Source organism: Coregonus clupeaformis, chromosome 3 (genome assembly GCF_020615455.1).
Source record: "Coregonus clupeaformis isolate EN_2021a chromosome 3, ASM2061545v1, whole genome shotgun sequence".
Taxonomy (NCBI): domain Eukaryota; kingdom Metazoa; phylum Chordata; class Actinopteri; order Salmoniformes; family Salmonidae; genus Coregonus; species Coregonus clupeaformis.
Window position 1 is genome coordinate 42,453,671 of NC_059194.1, and position 25,514 is coordinate 42,479,184.

General features: G+C 45.3%; 1 protein-coding gene across 1 annotated transcript in view; it reads left to right on the plus strand.

Moving 5' to 3' along the window:
* Positions 1 to 22,003: 22,003 nt before the first annotated feature.
* The window catches only part of LOC123482170 (DNA-directed RNA polymerase subunit beta''-like), an 81,512-nt gene continuing 78,001 nt past the window's right edge, over positions 22,004 to 25,514 (plus strand). Inside the window, exon 1 of the mRNA XM_045208938.1 lies at positions 22,004 to 22,007. Coding sequence (XP_045064873.1) covers positions 22,004 to 22,007 — 4 coding nt within the window. The remainder of the gene's footprint in view (positions 22,008 to 25,514) is intronic.

Below are 25,514 nucleotides of genomic sequence, written 5' to 3' on the forward strand. Positions count from 1 at the left end.
AAGTCAATGTACCAAGAGGAGGACGGAAGCTAGCTGTCCTCCGGCTACACCATGGTGCTACCCTACAGAGTGCTGTTGAGGCTACTGTAGACCTTCATTGCAAATCAGTGTGTTTTAATCAATTATTTGGTGACATTAATATATTTAGTATAGTTTTATCTAAAAAGTATAACTTTTTCAATTTTTTTCAATTTGTATTTTTATGAAATTCACTGAGGAGGATGGTCCTCCCCTTCCTCCTCTGAGGAGCCTCCACTGGTGTGCATGTGTGTGTGTGTGTGTGTGCATGCATGCCTGCATGTGTGTTTAGTGTTTTTTCAGACACTATAATCAGAGCCTTTGATGTTTTCAAGAAACGTACTTTTACATTTGAACCAGGGATCCTCTATGATAAGAGGGGGAGTGAAAGAGAAGAGGAAGAGGAGGAAGAAATGCATGTTTCTATTAAAAGAATGAGAGCGGAGCTGACAACATAGATTTGGAGAGCTTCCACCTCCTCGCTATACAGTGGAGCAGGGAGGTGTAGAATGTTTAAAACAGGACATATCCATCTGAAGAATACACTACAGTCAAGACAATACACTCACTTCTCTACAGAAATGTTTGTCCTCTAGATTTAATCCTCAAACGATGGTCTAACTTTCAAACCCTATACAGATGTATCATTGTCAATGTTTTAAGCTTAAGTGAATGGGTTATCTTTATGTGAGGTCCCTTAGATCTCAGATCAGTTTCTCTTTCAGTTCCTAATAACGATTATGGCTGGGGTGAAGACATGGGCGTTTCTAGGATTTTAATAATATAAAATAAAGACATTCGGGTTTAGCCCAAAGCCAGTCGGGGTGTCCGAGTGCATTCTCCCTCTGCAAAAAATGTGGGATTTCAACAGCTAAATGCATGAATCTGGTGCACTTTGAAATGAACGTTGAGAGATTAGAATATTGCCAGAACTCAATTACAGTTGCTACAGTGGTTCTCTCTACTCTGGAACACAGACATGTATGGTGTACTGCCAGAAAACAGCCAACAACTTCAAACATACAGTCGTTGTCAAATGTTTTGGTCTTCACAACGTTTGCTGCTTCAGTGTTTTTAGATATTTTTGTCAGATATTACTATGGTATACTGAAGTATAATTACAAGCATTCCATAAGTGTCAAAGGCTTTTATTGACAATTACATTATGTTTATGCAAAGAGTCAATATTTGCAGTGTTGACCCTTCTTTTTCAAGACCTCTGCAATCCGCCCTGGCATGCTGTCAATTAACTTCTGGGCCACATCCTGAATGATGGCAGCCCATTCTTGCATAATCAATGCTTGGAGTTTGTCAGAATTTGTTGGTTTTTGTTTGTCCACCCGCCTCTTGAGGATCGACCACAAGTTCTCAATGGGATTAAGGTCTGGGGAGTTTCCTGGCCATGGACCCAAAATGTCGATGTTTTGTTCCCCGAGCCACTTAGTTATCACTTTTGCCTTATGGCAAGGTGCTCCACCATGCTGGAAAAGGCATTGGTCATCACCAAACTGTTCTTGGATGGTTGGGAGAAGTTGCTCTCTGAGGATGTGTTGGTACCATTCTTTATTCATGGCTGTGTTCTTAGGCAAAATTGTGAGTGAGCCCACACATGAATGGTCTCAGGATGCTTTACTGTTGGCATGACACAGGACTGATGGTAGCGCTCACCTTGTTTCTCCGGACAAGGTGTTTTCCGGATGCCCCAAACAATCGGAAAGGGGATTCATCAGAGAAAATAACTTTACCCCAGTCCTCAGCAGTCCAATCCCTGTACCTTTTGCAGAATATCAGTCTGTCCCTGATGTTTTTCCTGGTGGCTTCTTTGCTGCCCTTCTTGACACCAGGCCATCCTCCAAAAGTCTTCGCCTCACTGTGCGTGCACTCACACCTGCCTGCTGCCATTCCTGAGCAAGCTCTGCACTGGTGGTGCCCCGATCCCACAGCTGAATCAACTTTAGGAGACGGTCCTGGCGCTTGCTGGACTTTCTTGGGCGCTCTGAAGCCTTCTTCACAACAATTGAACCTCTCTCTTTGAAGTTCTTGATGATCCGATAAATGGTTGATTTAGGTGCAATCTTACTAGCAGCAATATCCTTGCCTGTGAATACCTTTTTGTGCAAAGCAATGATGATGGCACGTGTTTCCTTGCAGGTAACCATGGTTAACAGAGGAAGAACAATGATTTCAAGCACCACCCTCCTTTTAAAGCTTCCAGTCTGTTATTCTAACTCAATCAGCATGACAGAGTGATCTCCAGCCTTGTCCTCGTCAACACTCTCACCTGTGTTAACTAGAGAATCACTGACATGATGGCAGCTGGTCCTTTTGTGGCAGGGCTGAAATGCGGTGGAAATGTTTTTTGGGGATTAAGTTCATTTTCATGGCAAAAAACTGAGGCAGCAGACTTTGTGAAAATATTTGTGTCATTCTCAAAACTTTTGACCACGACTGTAGAGTCTGACCTGAGCCAAACAGGATAAAGAATCCCACAGTTATCTCTCTCTCTCTCTCTCTCTCTCTCTCTCTCTCTCTCTCTCTCTCTCTCTCTCTCTCTCTCTCTCTCTCTCTGCACTAATTAGAATCCATAGAGCAGTTTTAAGTGATATAGTCTAGTGTGTGCTCACCCCTCTTCTGCCTCTGTCCATCGCTTTCTCTGTGTCATCTGTTGCTGTCTGTCTTGTCTGCCCTCTCCTGTTGCTGTCTCTTGTCATCAGAGTGCGCAGCTGAACACTGTATGCTGGAAACACTCAGTTTGTTATTTTTGACAAAAACATAACCAATATTAGTTAAACATACATACCAAACCTGATTTTGCGTGGATTCCGCGACACGGTTAGCTTTTAACAGCTAGGACTGCTATTTCTTGTCCCGGAATCCCACTTAACAGACAGGTTGAAGCCTGCTTGACAGAGCCGCTAAGCTGCTAGCTATCAAGTTAACAAAGTTAGTCCCAGATGAGTTTTGCAATGGAGCCCTCTTTGTCTGGAGAAATAAATGAACAGTTCCAGCGCCTTATCTACTACGCTTTGTTTTGGGACAAACTGGATCACTCAGAGTTCCAATGTGGCAACTATTTGCTTGCAGAGGATTATAGGCTTGAGGTGGCTTCCTTGATCACGCAGGTTGCCAGCCTATGTAAGAAACTGGGGAAACAGTGGAATGTTGACCTTTTCTACGCCGGTGGCTGGACGGAATTCGCGCTTGTTGGATGCATCTCCGCCTTGTTGTTTGTTGTTATCCGACTGGCCGCTGTTGCCCAGAGCACCCCCATCTGATAGCGGGGTCAAAGGAGCACAGCAAGAGGTGCAAGGCAATCAATGATGGTTGCATGTCACGAGCCGTGGAAGCTGAAGACAGCAGCCTCCCACAAAACTGCTAACAAGAGGCCCAGAGTGGATACAAACAACGAATAGTTTCGCCGCCCTGGAGCCTGATCTTCCTGCACCTTCATCGCAGGGGGTATCTGTGTCTGCGGCCGCAGTGCCTATTCCTACTATTTTTAAGTTGACAACATTCCATCCCTGCTCTGCATCGAGCGGGGCTTCTACATCTGTCGGAGGCCTGCACCAGGCGTCGGGAGCAATGGGCTCAAGTTATCCTGCCTCTCGCCCGTCCATAAAGGGTTCTCCGACTCCTGTGAAGTGTGGGAGTGGGCGGATAACCTCGTCCTTCTCGCCAGCCGTGATTTTGGGCAGCTCCATGGTAAGAAATGTGACCGTTCCTGGTGCAAAAACAATGTCCTAAGCTACTCCCAAATGTACTACGTCAGGACATGGAAATTGATTCTAACGTAGTCCTTGTGGGTTTTAATGACATTATGAAGGGCAGCTCTGAACATTTTAAACTGGATTTTAAAAAGCTGATTGACTCTCTGCTAGACACCAATAAAAGACCCATCATATCTGGCCCTGTACCCTCTCTGAATAGTGGCATTGAACGCTTTAGTAGGATTATTTCTCTTCACAACTGGCTACGTGATTATTGCAGCTCAATGGGTGTAACATTTGTTGACAATTTCAATACCTTTAGGAAACAAAACGTTTTATAAGGAGGATGGGATCCACCCAAATCATTTGGGTTCGTGGATCCTTTCACAGCATTTTAAGGCTGCGTTGAGACAATGATTTATCAATGACCCAAGCCCAGCTCAGTCAATCCCTACCATTGTGATGCTGAGTTGTCATAATGCTTCAGCAAATGTACATTATAGCAGGGGCATTGGTAGACACAATGTAAGGAACCTAATTTATGTCCCTCTAACTGCCCTGAATGCCTCTGCTGATCCTACAGATATTGTATGCAGTAATCATGTGCCTATGAACCAGATTTATACTGTTAGCACTGAGGCGGTGTGCCCTAGTAGGAAGTCCACTGTGTGCAGCTCACCCTGCACTAACATAAATAACATGAGCATATCTACTTCTGCTAAGCTTCCCAGTAAAGCAATGAAAACAAGTAAGAAAAGTGCTCAAAATAGCCCACGTTAACATATGTAGCTTAAGAAACAAGGTTCAATAAATCAATAATGTTCTAATAACAGATTACATTCTCTGAAACTCACTTCGATAATACCTTTGATGATACATGTAATGAATACTCGGACAGAGTGGTAAGATCCAATCGCAGAATCGCGATGCTTTATTAGAGTACAGACAAGGGAATAGCTAAATCGTGGTCGGGCGGGCTGTGGTCAAAACCGGGCCAGGCAGAGACAGGCAGAGGTACCAAGGGAGCGGGCTTAGTCGTAGTCGAGGACACAGGCACAGGATCAGAGAACGGTAATCACTGGGGTAGACAAGTAGAGGATTAAGCAATTCGGGGAGTCAAACAACAAGGCACAGGTCGGATACACGGGTAATCAAAAACAACAAACTCTCTCTCTCTCTCGGAACAAAACGCTTAGCAAGTCACAAAGGAACAATACCTCGCACCGACTGAACTTCTGAGCACACCTTAAATCCTACACTAATTACTGACAGGTGTGCTCAGAACTCAGGTGAACCAGATCGAGTTTGATGACTCCCCCTCTCAGTAGATCGGGGAAGTGTCAGACTCTGACTAGGCCCAGCCAACCCCCGATCCCTTACAGTATCCCCCTCCCCAGGGCCGGCTCCTGACGGCCTTCTACCTCTACCGGGTGGTCTTCCTCTGGGTCGGGGTCCGGGATGATCTGGGTGTTCAGCGTGGAAAGTGGCCTTGAGAGCGGGGTCTAGTATGTCCTTAGCAGGGACCCAGGACCGTTCCTCCGGTCCATATCCCTCCCAGTCCATGAGATATTCGATGCCCCCTCGTCTCCGTCTTGACTCCAGTATCTCGTGGACTGTATAGGTGGTGTCCTGTTCATCCTCCAAAGGTGGTGTAGTAGGTTGTTGAGCGATTGGTGGGTACATCGGGCTATAATGGACAGGTTTCAACAGGGAGACGTGGAACGTAGGGTTTATCCTGTAGTGTCGAGGGAGTAACAGACGGTAGGTGACAGGGTTAATACGTCTCTGTATCTTGAAGGGACCAATGTACCTGGGTTGGAGCTTCTTGCAGCTCCGTCGGAACCGCAGGTCTCGGGTAGACAGCCACACTCGCTGCCCGGGTTGATAAGTGGGAGTAGGTCTCCGGCGTCGGTCGGCGTAGGTCTTTTGCTGTTGTGAGGCTTGACTGAGATGTTGATGGGACGTCTCCCAGACCTGCGCACTCCGACGGAACCACTCGTCCACCGCCGGTACCATCCCGGGTGCGGTATCCCACGGGAACAGGGGTGGTTGATACCCTAGAACACACTGAAAGGGCGTTAGACGTAGGGAGGTGTGAATGAGAGAGTTCTGAGCATACTCTACCCAAGGAAGGAATCGGCTCCACTCTTGCGGCTGCCGCGAACATTGTTGCCGTAGATACTTCCCAATTTCCTGGTTGAGCCGTTCTGTCTGCCCTTTGGCCTGGGGATGATATCCGGAGGTTAGGCTAACCGAGATGCCCAAGCGTTCGCAGAAGGCCTTCCAGACCCGGGATACAAACTGGGGTCCCCGGTCGGAAACAATATCCTCCGGGACACCAAACTGCCGGAACACCTGGGTAAACATAGTCTCAGCCATCTGAGTGGCGTTAGGCAAACGGTTCATGGGTACCAACCAGCACATCTTGGAGAAACGATCGATGACCACGAGAATTACAGTATGGCCCTCTGATTCTGGTAGGTCGGTAACAAAGTCCATTGCAATGTGCGACCAGGGTCGTTGAGGAGTTGGCAATGGCATCAGCTTACCCTCCGGTAGTGCACGAGGTACCTTGGACTGAGCACATACTGGACAGGATAAGACATAGTCTCTGACATCATCTGTGAGGGAATCCCACCAGTATTTTCGGCTGATGAGTCGTGTAGTTCGAGTGATTCCGGGATGACCAGATTCCAGCGACGTGTGGCACCATTCCATCAGTTGAGGTCGAAGCGGAGCTGGTACAAACACCTTCAACACCAGGGTTTCTGGAGGAGCTGGTTCCGCTTGTAGGCTCTCCTGAATCGTGTCATCGATAGCCCACCTCACAGGACCAGCACGGCAACTCATGGGGAGGATAGGTTCTGGTTCCACCGGTCTTTCAGCGCGCTCGAACCGTCGGGAAAGCGCGTCCGCCTTACAATTCTTGGACCCGGGAATATAAGAGACAGTGAATTGGAACCGGGTGAAGAATAAAGACCACCTTGCCTGTCGGGAGTTCAGTCGCTTAGCACTGTGAAGATACTCCAGATTGCGGTGGTCCGTGAGCACTTGGAACGGATGAGCTGCTCCCTCCAGCCAATGTCTCCACTCCTCCAGTGCTAACTTCACCGCCAGTAATTCATGATTTCCCACGTCGTAGTTCTGCTCGGCCGGATTCAGCTTCTTAGAAAAAAAAAGCACAGGGTCGTGATTTGGGCGGCTCACCTTGGCGCTGGGATAGCACGGCTCCAACTCCAACCTCCGAGGCGTCCACCTCCACGATGAACGGCAAGGTAGGATCCGGCTGACATAAAATGGGAGCGGTGGTAAATCGTTGTTTCAATGTCTCAAAAGCCCGCACTGCCCCCTCCGTCCATTTCAGACCACGACCCTTGTAGCTAGTCATCGCCGACAGGGGAGCTGCGGTTGTGCTGAAATTACGCACGAACCGTCTATAGTAATTGGCAAACCCTAAGAATCTCTGGAGCTCTTTCACCGTCTGTGGTTGAGGCCAGTCTAGTACAGCTTGCACCTTGGATTCATCCAGTTTTACCCCGTCGGGAGTGAGTATGGCCCCAAGGAAGGAAATCGTCGTGACATGGAATTCACTCTTTTCGGCCTTCACGAACAGAGAGTGTTGTCGGAGTCGGTCCAGAACCTGTCGTACATGGGACACATGTTCACTCAGAGAGTTAGAGTAGATTAGGATGTCATCAATGTACACTATGACAAAGCGATCAATCAAGTCCCTGAAAATGTCATTCATGAACGCCTGGAACACAGAGGGCGCGTTAGTAAGTCCATAGTGCATGACACAATATTCATAATGTCCTCGATGGGTGATGAAGGCGGTCTTCCATTCATCCCCTTCTCTAATGCGCACCAGATTGTACGCACTCCTGAGGTCCAGTTTACTGTAGATGGAGGCCTGCCCCACCTGCTCGAGGGCTGCTGGAATCAAAGGAAGGGGGTAACGATTTTTAATGGTAATATCGTTCAAACCTCGATAGTCTATACAAGGACGCAGTCCGCCATCCCTTTTCTTAACAAAGAAAAAACTGGATGCGGCGGGAGACGTAGATGGGCGAATGGCCCCTTGCTGTAGTGCCTCATCAATATACTTGCTCATTGATTCTCGTTCCGGCTGTGACAAAGGGTAGATTCGTCCCGCGAGGAGGTGTAGCCCCGGATAGCAGATCAATTGCACAATCCCAGGCCCGATGCGGTGGTAACACGGTAGCCCTCTCCTTGGAGAACACCTGCGCGTAATCCTGGTACTCTGTAGGAACAACAGTAGACACCGCACCCGTCGCATCCTCCACAGTAGACGTTTTGCAAGGTAAAATGAGGCACTCTGCCCTACATACCTCACTCCAAGCCGTGATATCGCCAGATTTCCAGGAGATGACCGGATCATGGGTAACGAGCCAGGGGTGGCCGAGGACTAGCGGCTCCCATGGAGCGGAGATGACGAACAGAATGATGTTCTCATGGTGCAGGGAGCCCACTTGTAATTTGATTTCCTCGGTACGGTGCGTAATGAACGCAGTGCCCATGGGCTCACCGTCTAGCGCGTTGACTCGCAGGGGAGGTTGAATTGGGATAAGTTGAACTCCCAACTCCTCAGCAAGACCCATATCCAGAAAGCTGGCAGCCGCTCCGGAATCAATAAGTCCTTCCAACCTGCGCACTTGGAGTCTCACTCACCGGTTTGACAGTTCCGAGGCGATATCCTGGGGTACGGTTTGGTCGTACCGGACATTGACGAACGAAATGACCCAACTGACCACAATACAGGCATAGTCCGTCTTGCCGACGTTGTTGTCTCACCGACCCTTGGAGAGGTGACCGTCCCAGTTGCATAGGTTCCTCCTCAGATTCTCTCCTCCGCTCTGTCGATTGCTGAGGACCAGTGATCGAGGGCTCCCGGACTGTGGATACCTTGTGTTGCACTATCAGATTATCAATAGAGATGGCTATTTTGATAAATTCATGTAGCGCAGTGATATCTCCTCGACAAGCCAACTCAGTCTGTACGTCTTTGCGCAGCCCTCTTCGGAAAACGGTGAGCAAAGCCGTCTCGCTCCATCCGCTACCGGCTGCTATAGTACGGAACTCTAAAGCGTAGTCGGCTACGGTGCGACGGCCCTGCTGAAGTTCGCATAGTTGGTCTCCCACACTACGCCCAGATACTGGGTGGTCGAACACCTCCTGGAACAGTCTCTTGAACTGAACTTCCGCATTCAACTCGGGAACCTCAGCTGCCCAAAGCGCAGTAGCCCAATCTAGTGCTCTTCCCGTTAGTAGAGAAATCATGAAATCCACCCTGCTATGGTCATCGGGAAACATAGTACGATTATACGACATATACAGGGACGTCTGAAGTAGAAACCCCTGACATTTACCAGGTTCCCCGTCGTTCCTAGTCGGTAGAGAAATCGGAGGTGTAGGACGAGGACTGACCGTGCTCGGGGTGGTGCCTTCAGCTGCACCAGCGTTGAGTAGCTGTAGGAGTTCATCCATGCGTTTCTCCTGTATCTCCCATCGCCTCTGTAATTCCGCTGGATCCATGGTAATGGCGAGGTATTCTGTAATGAATACTCGGACAGAGTGGTAAGATCCAATCGCAGAATCGCGATGCTTTATTAGAGTACAGACAAGGGAATAGCTAAATCGTGGTCGGGCGGGCTGTGGTCAAAACCGGGCCAGGCAGAGACAGGCAGAGGTACCAAGGGAGCGGGCTTAGTCGTAGTCGAGGACACAGGCACAGGATCAGAGAACGGTAATCACTGGGGTAGACAAGTAGAGGATTAAGCAATTCGGGGAGTCAAACAACAAGGCACAGGTCGGATACACGGGTAATCAAAAACAACAAACTCTCTCTCTCTCTCTCTCTCTCTCTCTCTCTCTCGGAACAAAACGCTTAGCAAGTCACAAAGGAACAATACCTCGCACCGACTGAACTTCTGAGCACATCTTAAATCCTACACTAATTACTGACAGGTGTGCTCAGAACTCAGGTGAACCAGATCGAGTCTGATGACTCCCCCTCTCAGTAGATCGGGGAAGTGTCAGACTCTGACTAGGCCCAGCCAACCCCCGATCCCTTACAATACAGTGGTAGCAATACAAGATTATAACATTTACAGAAAAGACAGAAATGCCAATGGTGGAGGTGTGGCTGTTTATATTCAGAACCACATTCCTGTAAAACTTAGAGAGGATCTCATGTTAAATATTGTTGAAGCAATATGGCTACAGGTTCATCTGCCTCACCTAATGCCCATTCTTGTGGGAAGCTGCTGTAGACCACGAAGTGCTAACAGTCAGTATCTGGATAACGTGTGAAATGCTTGATAATGTATGTGATATCAACAGAGAGGAATATTTTCTGGGGGATTTAAATATTGACTGAATTTCATCAAGCTGCCCACTCAAGAAAAAGCTTCAAACTGTAACCAGTGCCTGCAACCTGGTTCAGATTATCAGTCAACCTACCAGGGTAGTTACAAACAGCACAGAAATGAAATCATCAACATATATTGATCACATCTTTACTAATGCTGCAGAAATTAGCTTGAAAGCAGTATCCATATCCATCAAATGTAGTGATCACAATGTAGTAGCCTTATCTAGGAAAACCAAAGTTCCAAAGGCTGGGCCTAATATAGTGTATAAGAGGTCATACAATACGTTTATGTAAAGAATATTTGTTGGTCCGTAGTGTGTAATGAGGAGCAAACAGACGCTGCACTTGACACATTTATGAAATTGCTTATTCCAGTTACTAATAAGCATGCACCCATTAAGAAAATCACTGTAAAAACTGTTGAATCCCTGTGGATTGATGAGGAATTGAAAAATTGTATTGTTGAAAGGGATGAGGCAAAAGGAATGGCAAATAAGTCTGGCTGCACAACCGATTGGCAAACATTGCAAATTGAGAAATCATCTGACTAAACTGAATAAAAAGAAGAAACTACACTATGAAACAAAGATAAATGACATAAAGAATGATAGCAAAAAAGTTTGAATGAAATGTAGGGAAAAAAGTCAAATTCAGCTCCATCGTTCATTGAATCAGATGGCTCATTCATCACAAAACCGACTGATATTGCCAACTACTTTAATGATTTTCCCATTGGCAAGATTAGCAAACTTAGGCATGACATGGCAGCAACAAACACTGACACTACACATCCAAGTATATCTGACCAAATTATGAAAGACAAACATTGTCATTTTGAATTTAGTAAAGTGAGCGTGGAAGAAGTGTATTTTTATTTGTCGGCTATCATGTCTGACAACTTGGATGGAATATTACTGAGGATAATAGCAGACGATATTGCCACTCCTATTTGCCATATTTTCAATTTAAGCCTACTAGAAAGTGTGTGCCCCTAGGACTGGAGGGAAGCAAAAGTATTCCGCTACCTAAGAATAGTAAAGCCCCCTTTACTGGCTCAAATAGCCGACCAATCAGCCTGTTACCAACCCTTAGTAAACCTTTGGAAAAAATTGTGTTTGACCAGATACAATGCTATTTTACAGTAAACAAATTGATAACAGACTTTCAGCATGCTTATGGGAAGGACATTCAACAAGCACAGCACTTACACAAATGACTGATATAATTGGCTGAGAGACTTCAGTGCGGCTTTTGACATTATCGATCATAGTCTGCTGCTGGAAAAACATATGTGTTATTGCTTTACACCCCCTGCTATATTGTTGATAAAGAGTTACCTGTCTAACAGAACACAAAGGGTGCTCTTTAATGGAAGCCTCTCCAACATAATCCAGGTAGAATCAGGAATTCCCCAGGGTCTGGCTGGGTGTCCAAGGGGCCAGGGCCGGCTGGTACCCCAGGAAGGGAGTGAGCCCTGTGGAGTGAACGAGGGAGTTCTGGGCATATTCTGCCCAGGGAAGAAACCTCACCCACTCACCCTGCCGCTCCAGACAGTGGAAACGAAGAAACCTCCCCAGCTCCTGTTTCAATGCTCCACCTGCCCATTTGACTAAGGCCTATACCCAGAAGTGAGGCTGGCCGTGGCCCCGATCTTCTCCAGGAAAGCTTTCCACACTCGGGAGGTGAATTGGGGGCCACGGTCCGAGACTATGTCCTCCGGAAGTCCATAGTGCCGGAAGACCTGTTGGAACAGGACCACAGCGACCTGGAGAGCAGAAGGAAGACCAGCTAGTGGCAAAAAACTGCATGATTTTGAGAACCGATCTACAACCACCATGACAGTGGTGAAGCCATCAGACCGTGGGAGGTCGGTGACAAAGTCTATGGACAGGTGTGACCAAGGTCGCTGAGGCACTGGTAGAGGAACTAGTTTGCCTGCCGGGGCGTTCCGAGGTGTCTTCGTTTGGGCACATACGGAACAGGAGTTGACATAGCGAGAGACATCAGAAACCAGCGATACGCCATCCCATCCCATCTGGTTTGCGCTTAGTGGGACTATCATTTGTTTTTCAACAGGACAATGACCCAACACATCTCCAGGCTGTATAGGGGATATTTGACCAAGAAGGAGAGTGATGGAGTGCTACATCAGATGACCTGGCCTCCACAATCACCCGACCTCAACCCAATTAAGATGGTTTGGGATGAGTTAAATAAATTGGTCATTTAGCAGACGCTCTTATCCAGAGCGACTTACAGGAGCAATTAAGGTTAAGTGCCTTGCTCAAGGGCACATCGACAGATTTTTTACCTAGTTGGCTCGGGGATTAGAACCAGCAACCTTTCGGTTTCTGGCACAACGCTCTTAACCACTAAGCTACCTGCCACCAGTTGGACTGCAGAGTGAAGGAAAAGCAGCCAACAAGTGCTCAGCATATGTGGGTACTCCTTAAAGGCTGTTGGAAAAGCTGGTTGAGAGAATGCCAAGAGTGAGCAAAGCTGTCATCAAGGCAAAGGGTGGCTACTTTGAAGAATCTAAAATATAAAATATATTTTGATTTGTTTAACACTTTTTTGGTTTCTACATGATTCCTTATGTGTTATTTCATAGTTTTGATGTCTGCACTACTATTCTACAATGTAAAAAATAGTACAAATAAAGAAAAACCCTTGAATGAGTAGGTGTTCTAAAACTTTTGACCGGTATTGTATTCAAATGTGATATTTCAGTTATATTATTTTGTATGCATTTGCAAAAGTTTGAAATGTTTTTTTTGTTTGTCATTTTGCGGTATTGTGTGTAGATTGATGGAAAAAAAACAATTGAATCTATTTTAGAATAAGGCTGTAACGTAACAAAATTAGGAAAAAGTCAATGTGTCTGAATACTTTCCGAATGCACTATATGTGACTTGTAGAAAATAGTACAAATAAAGAAAAACCCTTGAATGAGTGGGTGTGTCCAAACTTTTGACGGATACTGTATACATATATATATACAGAGCATTCGGAAAGTATTCAGACCCCTTGACCTTTTCCACATTTTGTTACTTTACAGCCTTATTCTAAAATGTATTAAACACAATTATTTCCTCATCAATCTACACACAATACCCCATAATGACAAAGCGAAAACAGGTTTTTAGAAATGTTTGCAAATGTATTAAAAATTAAAAACAGAAATACCTTATTTACATAAGTATTTAGACCCTTTCCTATGAGACTCGAAATTGAGCTCAGGTGCATGCTCTTTCCATTGATCATCCTTGAGATGTTTCTACAACTTGATTGGAGTCCACCTGTGGTAAATTCAATTGATTGGACATTATTTGGAAAGGCACACACCTGTCTATATAACATCCCACAGTTGACAGTGCATGCCACAGCAAAAACCAAGCCATGAGGTCGAAGGAATTGTCCGTAGAGCTCCTAGACAGGATTGTGTTGAGGCACAGATCTGGGGATGGGTACCAAAAATTGTCTGCAGCATTGAAGGTCCCCAAGAACACAGTGACCTCCATCATTCTTAAATGGAAGAAGTTTGGAACCACCAAGACTCTTCCTAGAGCTGGCCGCCCGGCCAAACTGAGCAATCGGGTGAGAAGGGCCTTTTGTCAGGGAGGTGACCAAGAACCCAATGGTCACTCTGACAGAGCTCCAGAGTTCCTCTGTGGAGATGGGAGAACCTTCCAGAAGGACAACCATCTCTGCAGCACTCCACCAATCAGGCCTTTATGGTAGAGTGGCCAGACGGAAGCCACTCCTCATTAAAAGGCACATGACAGCCCTCTTGGAGTTTGCCAAAAGGCACCTAAAGGACTCTCAGACCATGAGAAACAAGATTATCTGGTCCGATGAAACCAAGATTGAACTCTTTGGCCTGAATGCCAAGCGTCACATCTGGAGGAAACCTGGTACCATCCCTATGGTGAAGGATGGTGGTGGCAGCATCATGCTGTGGGGATGTTTTTCAGTGGCAGGGACTGGGCGACAAGTCAGGATCGAGGGAAAGATCCTTCATGAAAACCTGCTCCAGAGCGCTCAGGACCTCAGACTGGGGCGAAGGTTCACCTTCCAACAGGACAACGACCCTAAGCACACAGCCAAGACAACGCAGTGGCTACGGGACAGTTCTCTGAATGTCGTTGAGTGGCCCAGCCAGAGCCCGGACTTGAACCCGATCGAACATCTCTGGAGAGACCTGAAAATATGTGTGCAGCGACGCTCCCCATCCAACCTGACAGAGCTTGAGAGGATCTGCAGAGAAGAATGGGAGAAACTCCCCAAATACAGGTGTGCCAAGCTTGTAGCGTCATACCCAAGAAGACTCGAGGCTGTAATGGCTGCCAAAGATGCTTCAACAAAGTACTGAGTATTTAATCCATTTTAGAATAAGGCTGTAATGTATCAAAATGTGGAAAAAGTCTGAAAAAAAGGGGTCTGAATACTAATGTAAATATAATATTTCAGTTTATAATTTCTAATACATTTCTAAAAACCTGTTTTTGCTTTGTCAGTATGGGGTATTGTGTGTAGATTGAGGCAAAAAAACTATTTAATCCATTTTAGAATAAGGCTGTAATGTATCAAAATGTGGAACAAGTCTGAAAAAAAGGGGTCTGAATACTTTCCGAATGCACTGTGTATATTATTTACCATGAAGAGGTTCGGGGCTGGATCAAAAACAGGCCTATTGACGCCACTGGGTAAAGATTAGGGCTGGGGTAGGATAATCTGACCTTGGATCAGTTGTTGAGGCTGACTTCTACCTATACAGTCTTTGATCCTTTCCTCTCTCTTCCATAGCCAAGTGTACCACATTATTATATATAAGTTCACTGTGTCCAGCTGAGCTGAGATGAGATGAACTGTCTTATCATAGCTGCAACCCAAACTCCAGCCCCCTCTTACCCTCAGGGGCACAGAGATATTTAGAGTTTCGGATACATCAGCAGTTTAGAATGTGCATTCTCACTCCAAAATGAGCAAGGAGGAGAGAACAAAAGAGGGAGGAAGAGGAAAGTAGATGAGAGAGGGGAAGGAAAATGACAAGAGTGCATTCTTATCAGCAGAACAAAGTAACTAAAAATAAACATGTTTTTTTTGCTCTGTTTCTGCTGCTGTGTAGGGTATGACAGAAGCAGGCATATCACACCCTTACTACACCTTAGAAAACCCCACAGAGGAACAGCTCACACACACATGGATGCATGCGCACACACACACACGCACACACACCATACGCCACCCCAACCTCACCCTGACACAGTCAATATTTAATGAAAAGGTTCCTTACTCAAAGAACTGAATACAAACACAAGGAGGAAGTGGATAAACTTTAGAAATGTTATTACATCGCGGCTCTTAGTTTCCACTCGGTCAGGGCTGCAATACAAAACACTGTGGAACTGGAGCCTCTCAGCTCCTTCAGTACGAGAGGTGAATAAACAAGACAGACCGCTGGGTCCTATGGGCCGCACATGGAGAGTTCTGATTGGTTGAGCAGACGTAGCATTAATCAAGTGCTGACGTAAAGGTCGGAGTTAGCGCAGTCAGAAAGCTGAGAGTTTTTGCCTAGGAGTATGGTCTAAATAAATGATTTGAAAAGAGAGCAGAATACAAGTACACTGTGTAGCTGCTCCAGCATTTTAATGTAGCAATGCTTATACCTTTCTTGGACTTTGACTGCTGAATGTTAGTATAGTACCAATTTTTTATTTTTTATTTTTTTAGGGGTAGATCAGCAGTAATATTGCAGATAGATTGTAACTTCCATCAATGTAATTGTCTGCATCACTTCCAATCCCCATATTATTTTTTCTCGCAAATATATACATATACACATATATACATATAAATACATATACATACATATATACATATCCTTTAAAAACATATATTTCCCTTTATTACTTTCCAACCCCGCCACACCTTCCCTAATTGGAGTAAACTAGTGAACAACAATGCTTAGGCCTCTACTTCCAGCTTATACATACTATATAAATTTTATGGACACAGTCAATTTTACAATAATTCTATTTTGTTTGTTTTTACTCCTGAACTTTACCCTCAACCTCTCCGATCATTTTCATGATGTTCATCCGGTTTGCTTCTATATGCCATATCTTTCTAACTGTGCTCTTTCACAAAAGCTCTCAACCTATAACCGATATACTTATTATTGACACAGTATGCTTTACATGAGTTATCTTGTTGTTATTAGTTATTGTTAGTTGTTATTAGTCCCATCCTTCAACTCCATTCAACACCTCCCATCTATCTCTTAACACCATCCATATTGGATTTCTATTTGCCATATATTTTTCAACTGTACTGTGATGTTTCACAAAAGTTCTGAACCCTTCTATTCTCATTGTTTCTACAAATTGTAAATTGAATATAAATATTTTTGCTGAAAGTATTATTATATTATTGATCGATTGACTATAACTTTTCAGATCACCCCAGTAGTACAGTACCTGTTACCTAATGAACAATTTCCTATAAGTTCATCTCAAACTCTTCCTAAATGCCTACTTAGTGTTGATGCCAAAGCTCACAAGTTCAGGGAGAGGCCAGTCAAGTTTGTTAGAGAGAGAACAATTTACTTTCCTTACAATACATGCAGGTACTGTAGCAACTCCCCACAGGCTAAATTGTAATAAGCAATCATAATCATAAAAACACAGTCAAATTGCTTATTGAACATCGATAATGCAGCACAGTGTGACTCTCTCTCTGAGTCTATTGCTTTGATTGACTAATTTACTGAAACAGAGTGAGTGTGTTATGGTGATCGTGTATTTTTATTTGATTGACTTGACCTCTCTATACAGTAGGCTGTGAATTCGGCAGGGGGAGTGTGAGGGTGAGTGGTAAACAGTGTGTGTGTGCATGTGTGTGTGTGCGCGTGTGTGCGTGTCATTATAATGAGGATTTATTGGTAGGTTTTAAGAGCTGTGGCCAGTGTTGCATCATCCATCAGTTAATCAGGAGAGTTTCAGCCCTCCAGCGTCAGAGAAGGGCAATGTGTCACAGACATGACTAACTACAAAAACACACCCTAGCAGAGAAGCAGGCAAGCAAACACACGCATGCACACACACGCACACGCAATCTATTTCCATGAAAACATTCAACAGTACCAGCGTGCCATTGTATTCACAAATTCACACTAGGAAACAAAACACTTCCATAAGACAATGTCTTACTTGAGAATGGTATGATGGGTTAGACTGGTCTAAAACAATAACATCACACCACAGCATCTGACCCAGCCCTGACCTTTCAGCACTTAACTACATCACAGTATGAATATTACATCACCAATCTAATCCAGTTGTCAGACAGTGTGATACCGGCCATCATACAGCCATTGCATTAAACACAGTCACAGACATATTACACAACCACGTTATGAAAAACATCTATTATTGAGGTGGTTAGTATGAAACAGGAGCAGCCAACTGTACTCTCCTAACCTTCTCTCTAATTGGCTATCAGATGGCCCAGTGGATTCTGGGAAAGCTGTACCAGGTGTCGTGGGATTGAATACTGTATATCACATTATGGGCCCTGTTGTTGCAGTCTACCCTGTGTGTCTGCATACACACAGATAATGTTCTGTTTTTGACTCATACTGTGGGTTGTTAGGTAAGAATAGTGTTAGGGTCAGGGTTGATGTTAGAAGCTGAAATATTTGTTTTGTATTCCCAGACATCTCGCTGAGTAAGGGGTGGCATAAGATTTAAATAGCTAGAAGGGTTAGTCTCAATGAATTCAATGTACCATGAATAAGCAATATATTACTTATATAATTTGACTAAAGTATAACACACAAGTATTCTCTCTCTCTGCTCCCGTCTGTTGGGCCAGGAGGGGCGAGGAGGCAGACTTTTTTGGGGGATAGCTCGGAGCCATTGTTAATTAGTACAGCTCATTGAGCTGACAGAGATGAAGATGTTGTTGTTAATTATGTAAATTCCTGCCTGAGTGCTGTTCGCTCTGAAGATGATCCTGTCACGCCGTTCGCTAATCAGCCTCCGAGATAAGTCACACTTTTCCCTCCATGTTTCTTCATTGAGAAGGGTATGTTACCCGGGAGAGAAACATGACTTTGATTTCTTCATACAATGACATTTCAACTGAAAACAACACATAGAGTTCTGAATCTTAACAAATATTTAAAGTGTTGTAACGGATCATTGGTGGTGCAAAGAGGTGAAAGTGAGTTCAGTAGCCAAATCACAGCCTTCCCCTTTATTAAAACTGTATCTATCTACAGGGCAGTTTCAACATCACTGTGTTGTATTGTATTCATCACTGATTGTCTAGTATAGCATCCATTATTCCTATCATCGATAGGACAGTCTATTTTGTTTATATGTTTTTTATCGGAAATGACTAGGTGATTTGGTGGTTCTATTTCCATTGTACTTTGAGATGCTACTCATTGAGATAAACGGCAGCTTCAACTGAGAGCAAGTGAGGATGGCTGAAAGTATTTCTAGAATATCCCTACCTCCACCGGAGCAGTTCTTGCCTCATGCGGGCGAACCAACAATCTCATGGGACAGATGGAAGTTGTCATTTGAGACGTACATGCTAGCCCTGATAGGAAAAGGGCCATTCTTCTCCACTGTCTCGGCGCCGAGGGCCAGCGCATCTTCCAAACACTCGGGGAAGCACATACATATGATACAGCTGTTGAACTTTTGGATGGACATTTCGCAAAGAAACAGAGTGTGCTTCTGAAGAAGCTGCATTTTCGGCATCGTGCACAGCGCGTGGGTGAGTCAATGACACAGTAGGTCAGTGATCTTAAAGGACTAGCGCAGTCATGTCAGTTTGGTTATCTTAGAGATTAAATGATTAGGGACCAGTTAATTGAAAGAACCTCAAGCTCACACGTGTGCGAGAGGCTTCTCCTTGAAGATGATGATCTGACTTTAGCAAAAGCTGTAGCCATAGCTTCCCAAGTGGAATCAGCAGCTTACTGTGCGGTTGCTTCCAGTGCTGTTCAAGCTGAGCAGCAGTCTCAGGACTCAGACTGTAGCTGTCACTCAGACAGTGACATGAGTGCCTCAGTGCAGTTGATGAGAACCCAGGCACGTCAACTGTGGTTCCAATAGACACAATTCATGTGCCCCTGACTGACCCGCTCATGGACAGACATGTGGACGATGTCAGAAACCAAACCATTTGGCAAAGTGGTGTAGGTCAGCTCCAGCCCCCTGTGCACCAAAGCTCAAGCCCCATGGATACACCCCCTGCTGTCATTCACACTGTTGGCTCAAACCCGGCTGGGTTTTCCACTCGTGCTGTATACCTGGGTGACTCCTGCATTCCTCTCGTGCTAGACACAGGAGCAAAGGTGTCGCTCCTCAACATGGCTACCTACGAGCAGTTCTTGTCCCACCTTCGCCTCCAGCCTCCCAGCCTTAGCCTGTACGGATATGGGCGCTCAGTGATTGATGTCGTTGGCTTCATACACTCCTGTGCAGTATGGCATCAAGGCCCTCACTCAGTTCCCCTTCCACATCACACGGCAGGGCTTAATATCTTAGGTCTAGACCTGTTCACCAGCCTGGGGTTCTCTCTGTTGGACAACAGTGGCTAAACAGTCCTGCACGTTGCCTCCCCATGGCAAGAGCAATGGCCCACCCTCTTCAACGGTGTAGGTGCCCTTACAGCATTCACACATAAGCCCCTCCTCGACCCTACAGTGACTCCAGTCATTCAACCTCTACGCCGTATTCCACTGGCTTTACATGAGGAGGTCACTAAGGATCTACAGAAGCAGCTGGAGGATGAATTAATCGAGCCAGTGGACACCTCCCAATGGGTGTCCAACTTGGTCATCGCTAAAAAAAAGTCTGGAGAGCTGCGGGTCTGCTTGGATCTGAGAGCGGCCAACAAGGCCGTCATACCTGATCGGTTCCCACTGCCAACCATGGAGGAACTGACCACTCACTTCTCTGGGTCGACTGTCTTCACAAAGCTGGACCTTCGCAAGGGCTACCTCCAAGTTCCCCTACACCCAGAGAGTAGGAACCTGACAGCCTTCGCCACTCATATTGGGGTGTTCCGCTACACAAGGATGCCCTTTTGGTCTCAGTTCGGCCCCCAGCTGTTTCAAGAAGATAATATCCACTATCCTTGCCGGGGTCTCTGGAGTGGCTGTCTACTTGGACGACATCTTCGCAGCGCTCAGCCAACACAACCTCACACTCAACACTGAGAAGTGCCTGTTCTCAGTGCCAGAGATCGACTTTGTCGGGTTCCGCGTGTCAGCCCGAGGGCTCTTGCCGCTGCAGTCAAACGTGGAAGCCATCCATTGTGTCCTAGAACCGACATCTACAAAACTTGCCTCATTTCTGGGATTGACAGGTTACTACATGCACTTACTGCCCCAGTACTCGGCCATCACTTCCCCTCTGCGACAGCTGTTGAAGAAGGTGTCCTGGGCCTGGACACCCGACTGTGCACAGGCTGTCCACTCTCTCAAACAAACTCTTAAAAATGGACTGAGAGCTCACCTAGCTCAGGGTTGCTCCTTCACTGAGTCCTTGCTCTGCTGCACTACAGAGCTGCTCACCACTCCACCACCGGAGTCTCTCCTGCCAAGCTGATGTTAGGACGTGAACTACAGCTGACCCTACAAAGACTCCGTCCCTCTATTGGCAACCCGACAGCCTCGACAGTCAAATCAGCAGTGCAAGCCAACAACGTAAAAGTCAGGAGCGCTACAAAAAAAGAAAGAGAGCACGGCTTCCTGGAATCCAAGTGAGGGATTGGGTCAGGGTGCAACGACCACACCGCGTAGACAAGCTCTGCACCTTCTTGTCAACACCGTGTGAAGTTCAACGTCAGCTGGGCCCAGCAACATTTCAACTGACTGACGGCTCTCGCTGGCATGCCAGCCGACTGAGGAAGGTGCCCCCTCCTGCATGTCCCCACTCTGCCATTGATGCCACCTTGAGTGGTTCACTACCGGTGGCACACTCTCCCTTGGACCTGTTGCTGTCGCTGCAGCACCCGTTCTGCGGCCTGTAAGGGTGTGCTCTCGACCTGCTCACCTTCAAGACTTTATTACATTTACATTTTAGTCATTTAGCAGACGCTCTTATCCAGAGCGACTTACAGTTAGTGATTACATATTTTTTTTTATACTGGTCCCCCGTGGGAATCGAACCCACAACCCTGGCGTTGCAAACGCCATGCTCTATCAACTGAGCTACATCCCTGCCGGCCATTCCCTCCCCTACCCTAGACGACGCTGGGCCAATTGTGCGCCGCCCATGAGTCTACCGGTCGCGGCCGGCTGCGACAGAGCCTGGATTCGAACCAGGATCTCTAGTGGCACAGTTAGCACTGCGATGCAGTGCCTTAGACCACTGCGCCACTCAGGCGCAGTTTATCCCCTCCTTTCATGCCTAGTTTAAAATCATCACTGATTATCTAGTATAGCATCCATGATTCGTATCATCGATTGGACAGTCTATTTTGACTATATGTTTTTTATTGGAAATGACTACGTGATTTGGTGGTTCTATTTCCGTTGTATTTTGAGATGCTACTCGTTGAAATAAATGTCAGCTTCAACTAAGAACAAGTGTTTGTTTGTTTTAAAAAAACATAACACACTGCAGTCCCCCATTGAAATTAAAAGAATTTCTAATAATTTATTTATATCAAACCCATCTGCTCTGAGTGAAATACTAATTGACTATTTGAAGCACACCATTGACTTTCTGTTCTGTTCCTGCCTGATTAAAAAGAGCGAGAGAGAGATACCATACTGCTACCCTGACCACTGTTTATTGTGCTGAAACACTCAAAGCACTCTCCCTGATAGCACTCAAAGGCAAAGAAAAAAAAAGGAGTCATGGGTAACTGCAATTCAACATGGCTGCCAGAACGTTGGTGTGTCAACATAAATGGGCGTATCAAGTGGGTGTATGGAAAGCAAACAGCTAATTGGGAAGATTTGTTGCCACTCAAGAGCGTTTCGCGTGGCTGCAACAGTAAGAACATTTTAGCTAAGCCTAAACCTAACCCTTTCCTAACCTTAACCTCATTCTCCTAACCTGCTATGTTAATTATCCTAACCTGCTACTTTATTCTCCTAACCTGCTAGGTTAATTCTCCTAACCTGCTACGATAATTCTCCTAACCTGCTACGATAATTCTCCTAACCTGCTACATTAATTATCCTAACCTGCTATGTTAATTATCCTAACATGCTACGTTCGTTCTCCTTATCTGCTATGTGGACAAACCATCAGTCCCAACAAACCATTAGTATCACCACACAGAAACTGAACAATGAAAACACGTTAAGAAACACTGCTCAATCAAAACTGTCTAAGCAATCACAGAGCGCTGATGTCTCTATCTGCTAGAGTTTAACAAAAGTTCAGACTATAATGTTCACTGAATAAGCCCACAGCTTGTTCAGATAACACACTTACACTAACAGGTCTGTAATACTGTCCTTCAACTCTACAGCACCTCCATTCAGTCCAACTCTTAAAACCCCCACTCTATTGGGATCTGTGAGACCTGTACAAAATGTCATGGCCTTCCTCAGAGTCTATATCATAAAGGTAAGGTTTCTATAGTGCGATGGAGACTTTTATCATCTGGAATAAACGGGTGAGATGGATGCCAAGGAGAGGGCTATGTTTTCTTACCACATATTTACCATGGTAGAAAATATCAGCAACGAACTCACTGCTTCATTTATGTGTATCAGGAGAGCTCTGTTGGCCTCTTACCAGTGGTTGTTGCTGAGTTGCTTCCAACCCCGAGACCGCCTATAGCTGGTGTAGGTGAATCATGTTTTCAGAGGAAATGTTTAGGAGTTGCATTTAATGAAATACTCCTAACACAGCACAGAAATTAGTAGAAATTATAAAAAGGGAGGTTTTTATGGTCATGAAAGTATAATTGTTTTGCTGGTATTGACAATTATTACAATATATTATTTATAGTGTACACAGCACAGTCTGCAATGCTTACTCCAGCTGAGTGCTTCTAAATGTAATTAAGTAGTGAGCAGGCTTTAAATACTGAAGATACATAATAACCAGTTATCACCACTCTTTATTCTTTATAAAACATTTTTTATTATTATAAGCAATTAAAACCTAAATGAATTGCCTGAATTAATGCAGAGATTATTGCACTGAAAGATGAACGCATTTACAGAAACAATGCTCTACAGTCTTGTTAAAAGCATAAAGCTGAAATGTAATTAAATCAAATATTATATCCTGTCCTTTATTATATCCTTCAATTTACGTCTGCCTCCCTCTTCCTCTCTTTTTCTGCTACTTAACCCCCCTCTCTCTTTCTCTCTTTCACTCCTTCCTCACATCTCTCTCCATCTCTCACCAGCAGTCTCTATATCCTCTTTCTTTCCTGACACCTCTCCTCTCCATGTCCCTCGCCTCCCCCATCTTCTCTCTCCCCACACATTGTGGTCAGCTCTTGGTGACATTTCTGCGTCTTTGTCCACTTGGCGCAGTGGTGTCAGTGTATGCTCTAGACATGAGTGCGTCTCACTGAGGCAGACCCAGACCCAGCCATGCGCTCACAGAGTCACTGTGTGATATTAAAGCCCTGACCTTTCTGCTTCCTCAATAGACACACTCAGCGGCCTCTCCTGTAACAGCAAGGAACATGAAATCCATCAGAAAAATCAAAGGACCTCAAAAACAGCCTTCATCAAAGGGATTGGTTTTCTTCCAGAGCCTCTGGAGCGTAATAAGACTTTCACCTAGAATGAGCTTTGTGGATTCGTACAACCAATCAATCACTGTAAGTGCATAGGTATTTCTGATGCAGATTTGTTACCATATGGTTCAACACAGTATTCAACTTTACAACTTTAGAATTGTATACACTCCAACTACAAAATCTGACTGCAACTACAGAAGCACACTGACAACCGGGGGAGTAAAGTGCTAGTGTTAGTTTACGAAAGGCAAATAAATCAATTAAAATGGGGGGGAGAGGGTTCTGTGGGATTATTTAAAATACTCTTTAAAGAGGTAAGGTTTCAGAAGTTTTCAGAAGATGGGCAGGGACTCTGCTGTCCTAGCTTCAGGGGGAAGCTGGTTCCACCATGGGGAGCCAAGACAGAAAAGAGCTTTGACTGGCCTGAGAGGGGTGGGAGAGCCAAGAGATGAGAGGTGTAGGGTTTGAGCATAGCCTGAAGGTAGGGAGTGGCAGTTTCTCTTGCAGCTCCATATGCAAGTACCACGGTCTTCTAGTGGATGCAAGCTTTGACTGGAAGCCAGTGGTGTGCGGAGGAGTGGGGTGACATGGGAGAACTTGGGAAGGTTGAACACCAGGTGGGCTGCGGCATTCTGGATAAGTTGCAGCGGTTTGATGGCACAACCGGGGAGCCCAGCCAACTCATGCATCAACAAACAAATAATGATTGAAAGGTATTGCAAGTTTGAATTTTGTAAAGTTAGTTTGGGAGAGGTGGACATTTTTTTGTTGTCTGTCAATAATGACAAACCTTGGCATTGACTTTTCTTTTTTTGTACAGTACCAGTCAAAAGTTTGAACACACCTACTCATTCAAGGGTTTTTCTTAATGTTTTACTATTTTCTACATTGTAGAATAATAGTGAAGACATCAAAACTATGAAATAACACATTAAATTATTTAGTAACCAAAAAAGTGTTAAACAAATCAAAATATATTATATATATTTGAGATTCTTAAAATAGCCACCCTTTGCCTTGATGACAGCTTTGCACACTCTTGGCATTCTCTCAACCAGCTTCATGAGGTAGTCACCTGGAATGCATTTTAATTAACAGGTGTGCCTTCTTAAAAGTTAATTTGTGGAATTTGTAGGGTCTAGGGTTTCTGGGATAATGGTGTTGATTTGAGTCGGTACGGTTGATTTGAGTGAGCTACGGGTCGGTAGTCATTTAGGCAGGTTACCTTAGTGTTCTTGGGCATAGGGATTATGGTGGTCTGCTTGAAACATGTTGGTATTATAGACTCAGACAGGGAGAGGTTGAAAATGTCAGTGAAGACACTTGCCAGTTGGTCAGCGCATACTCGGAGTACACGTCTTGGTATCCATCTGGCCCTGTGGCCTTGAATGTAGACCTTTTAAAAGGTCTTACTCACATCGGCTATGGAGAGCGTGATCACACAGTCGTCCGGAACAGCTGATGCTCTCATGCATGTTTCAGTGTTACTTGCCTCGAAGCGAGCATATAAGTAATTTAGCTCGTCTGGTAGGCTTGTGTCACTGGGAAGCTTGTGGCTGTGCTTCCCTTTGTAGTCTGTAATAGTTTGCAAGCCCTGCCACATCCGACGAGCTTTCGGAGCCGGTGTAGTACAATTCGATCTTAGTCCTGTATTG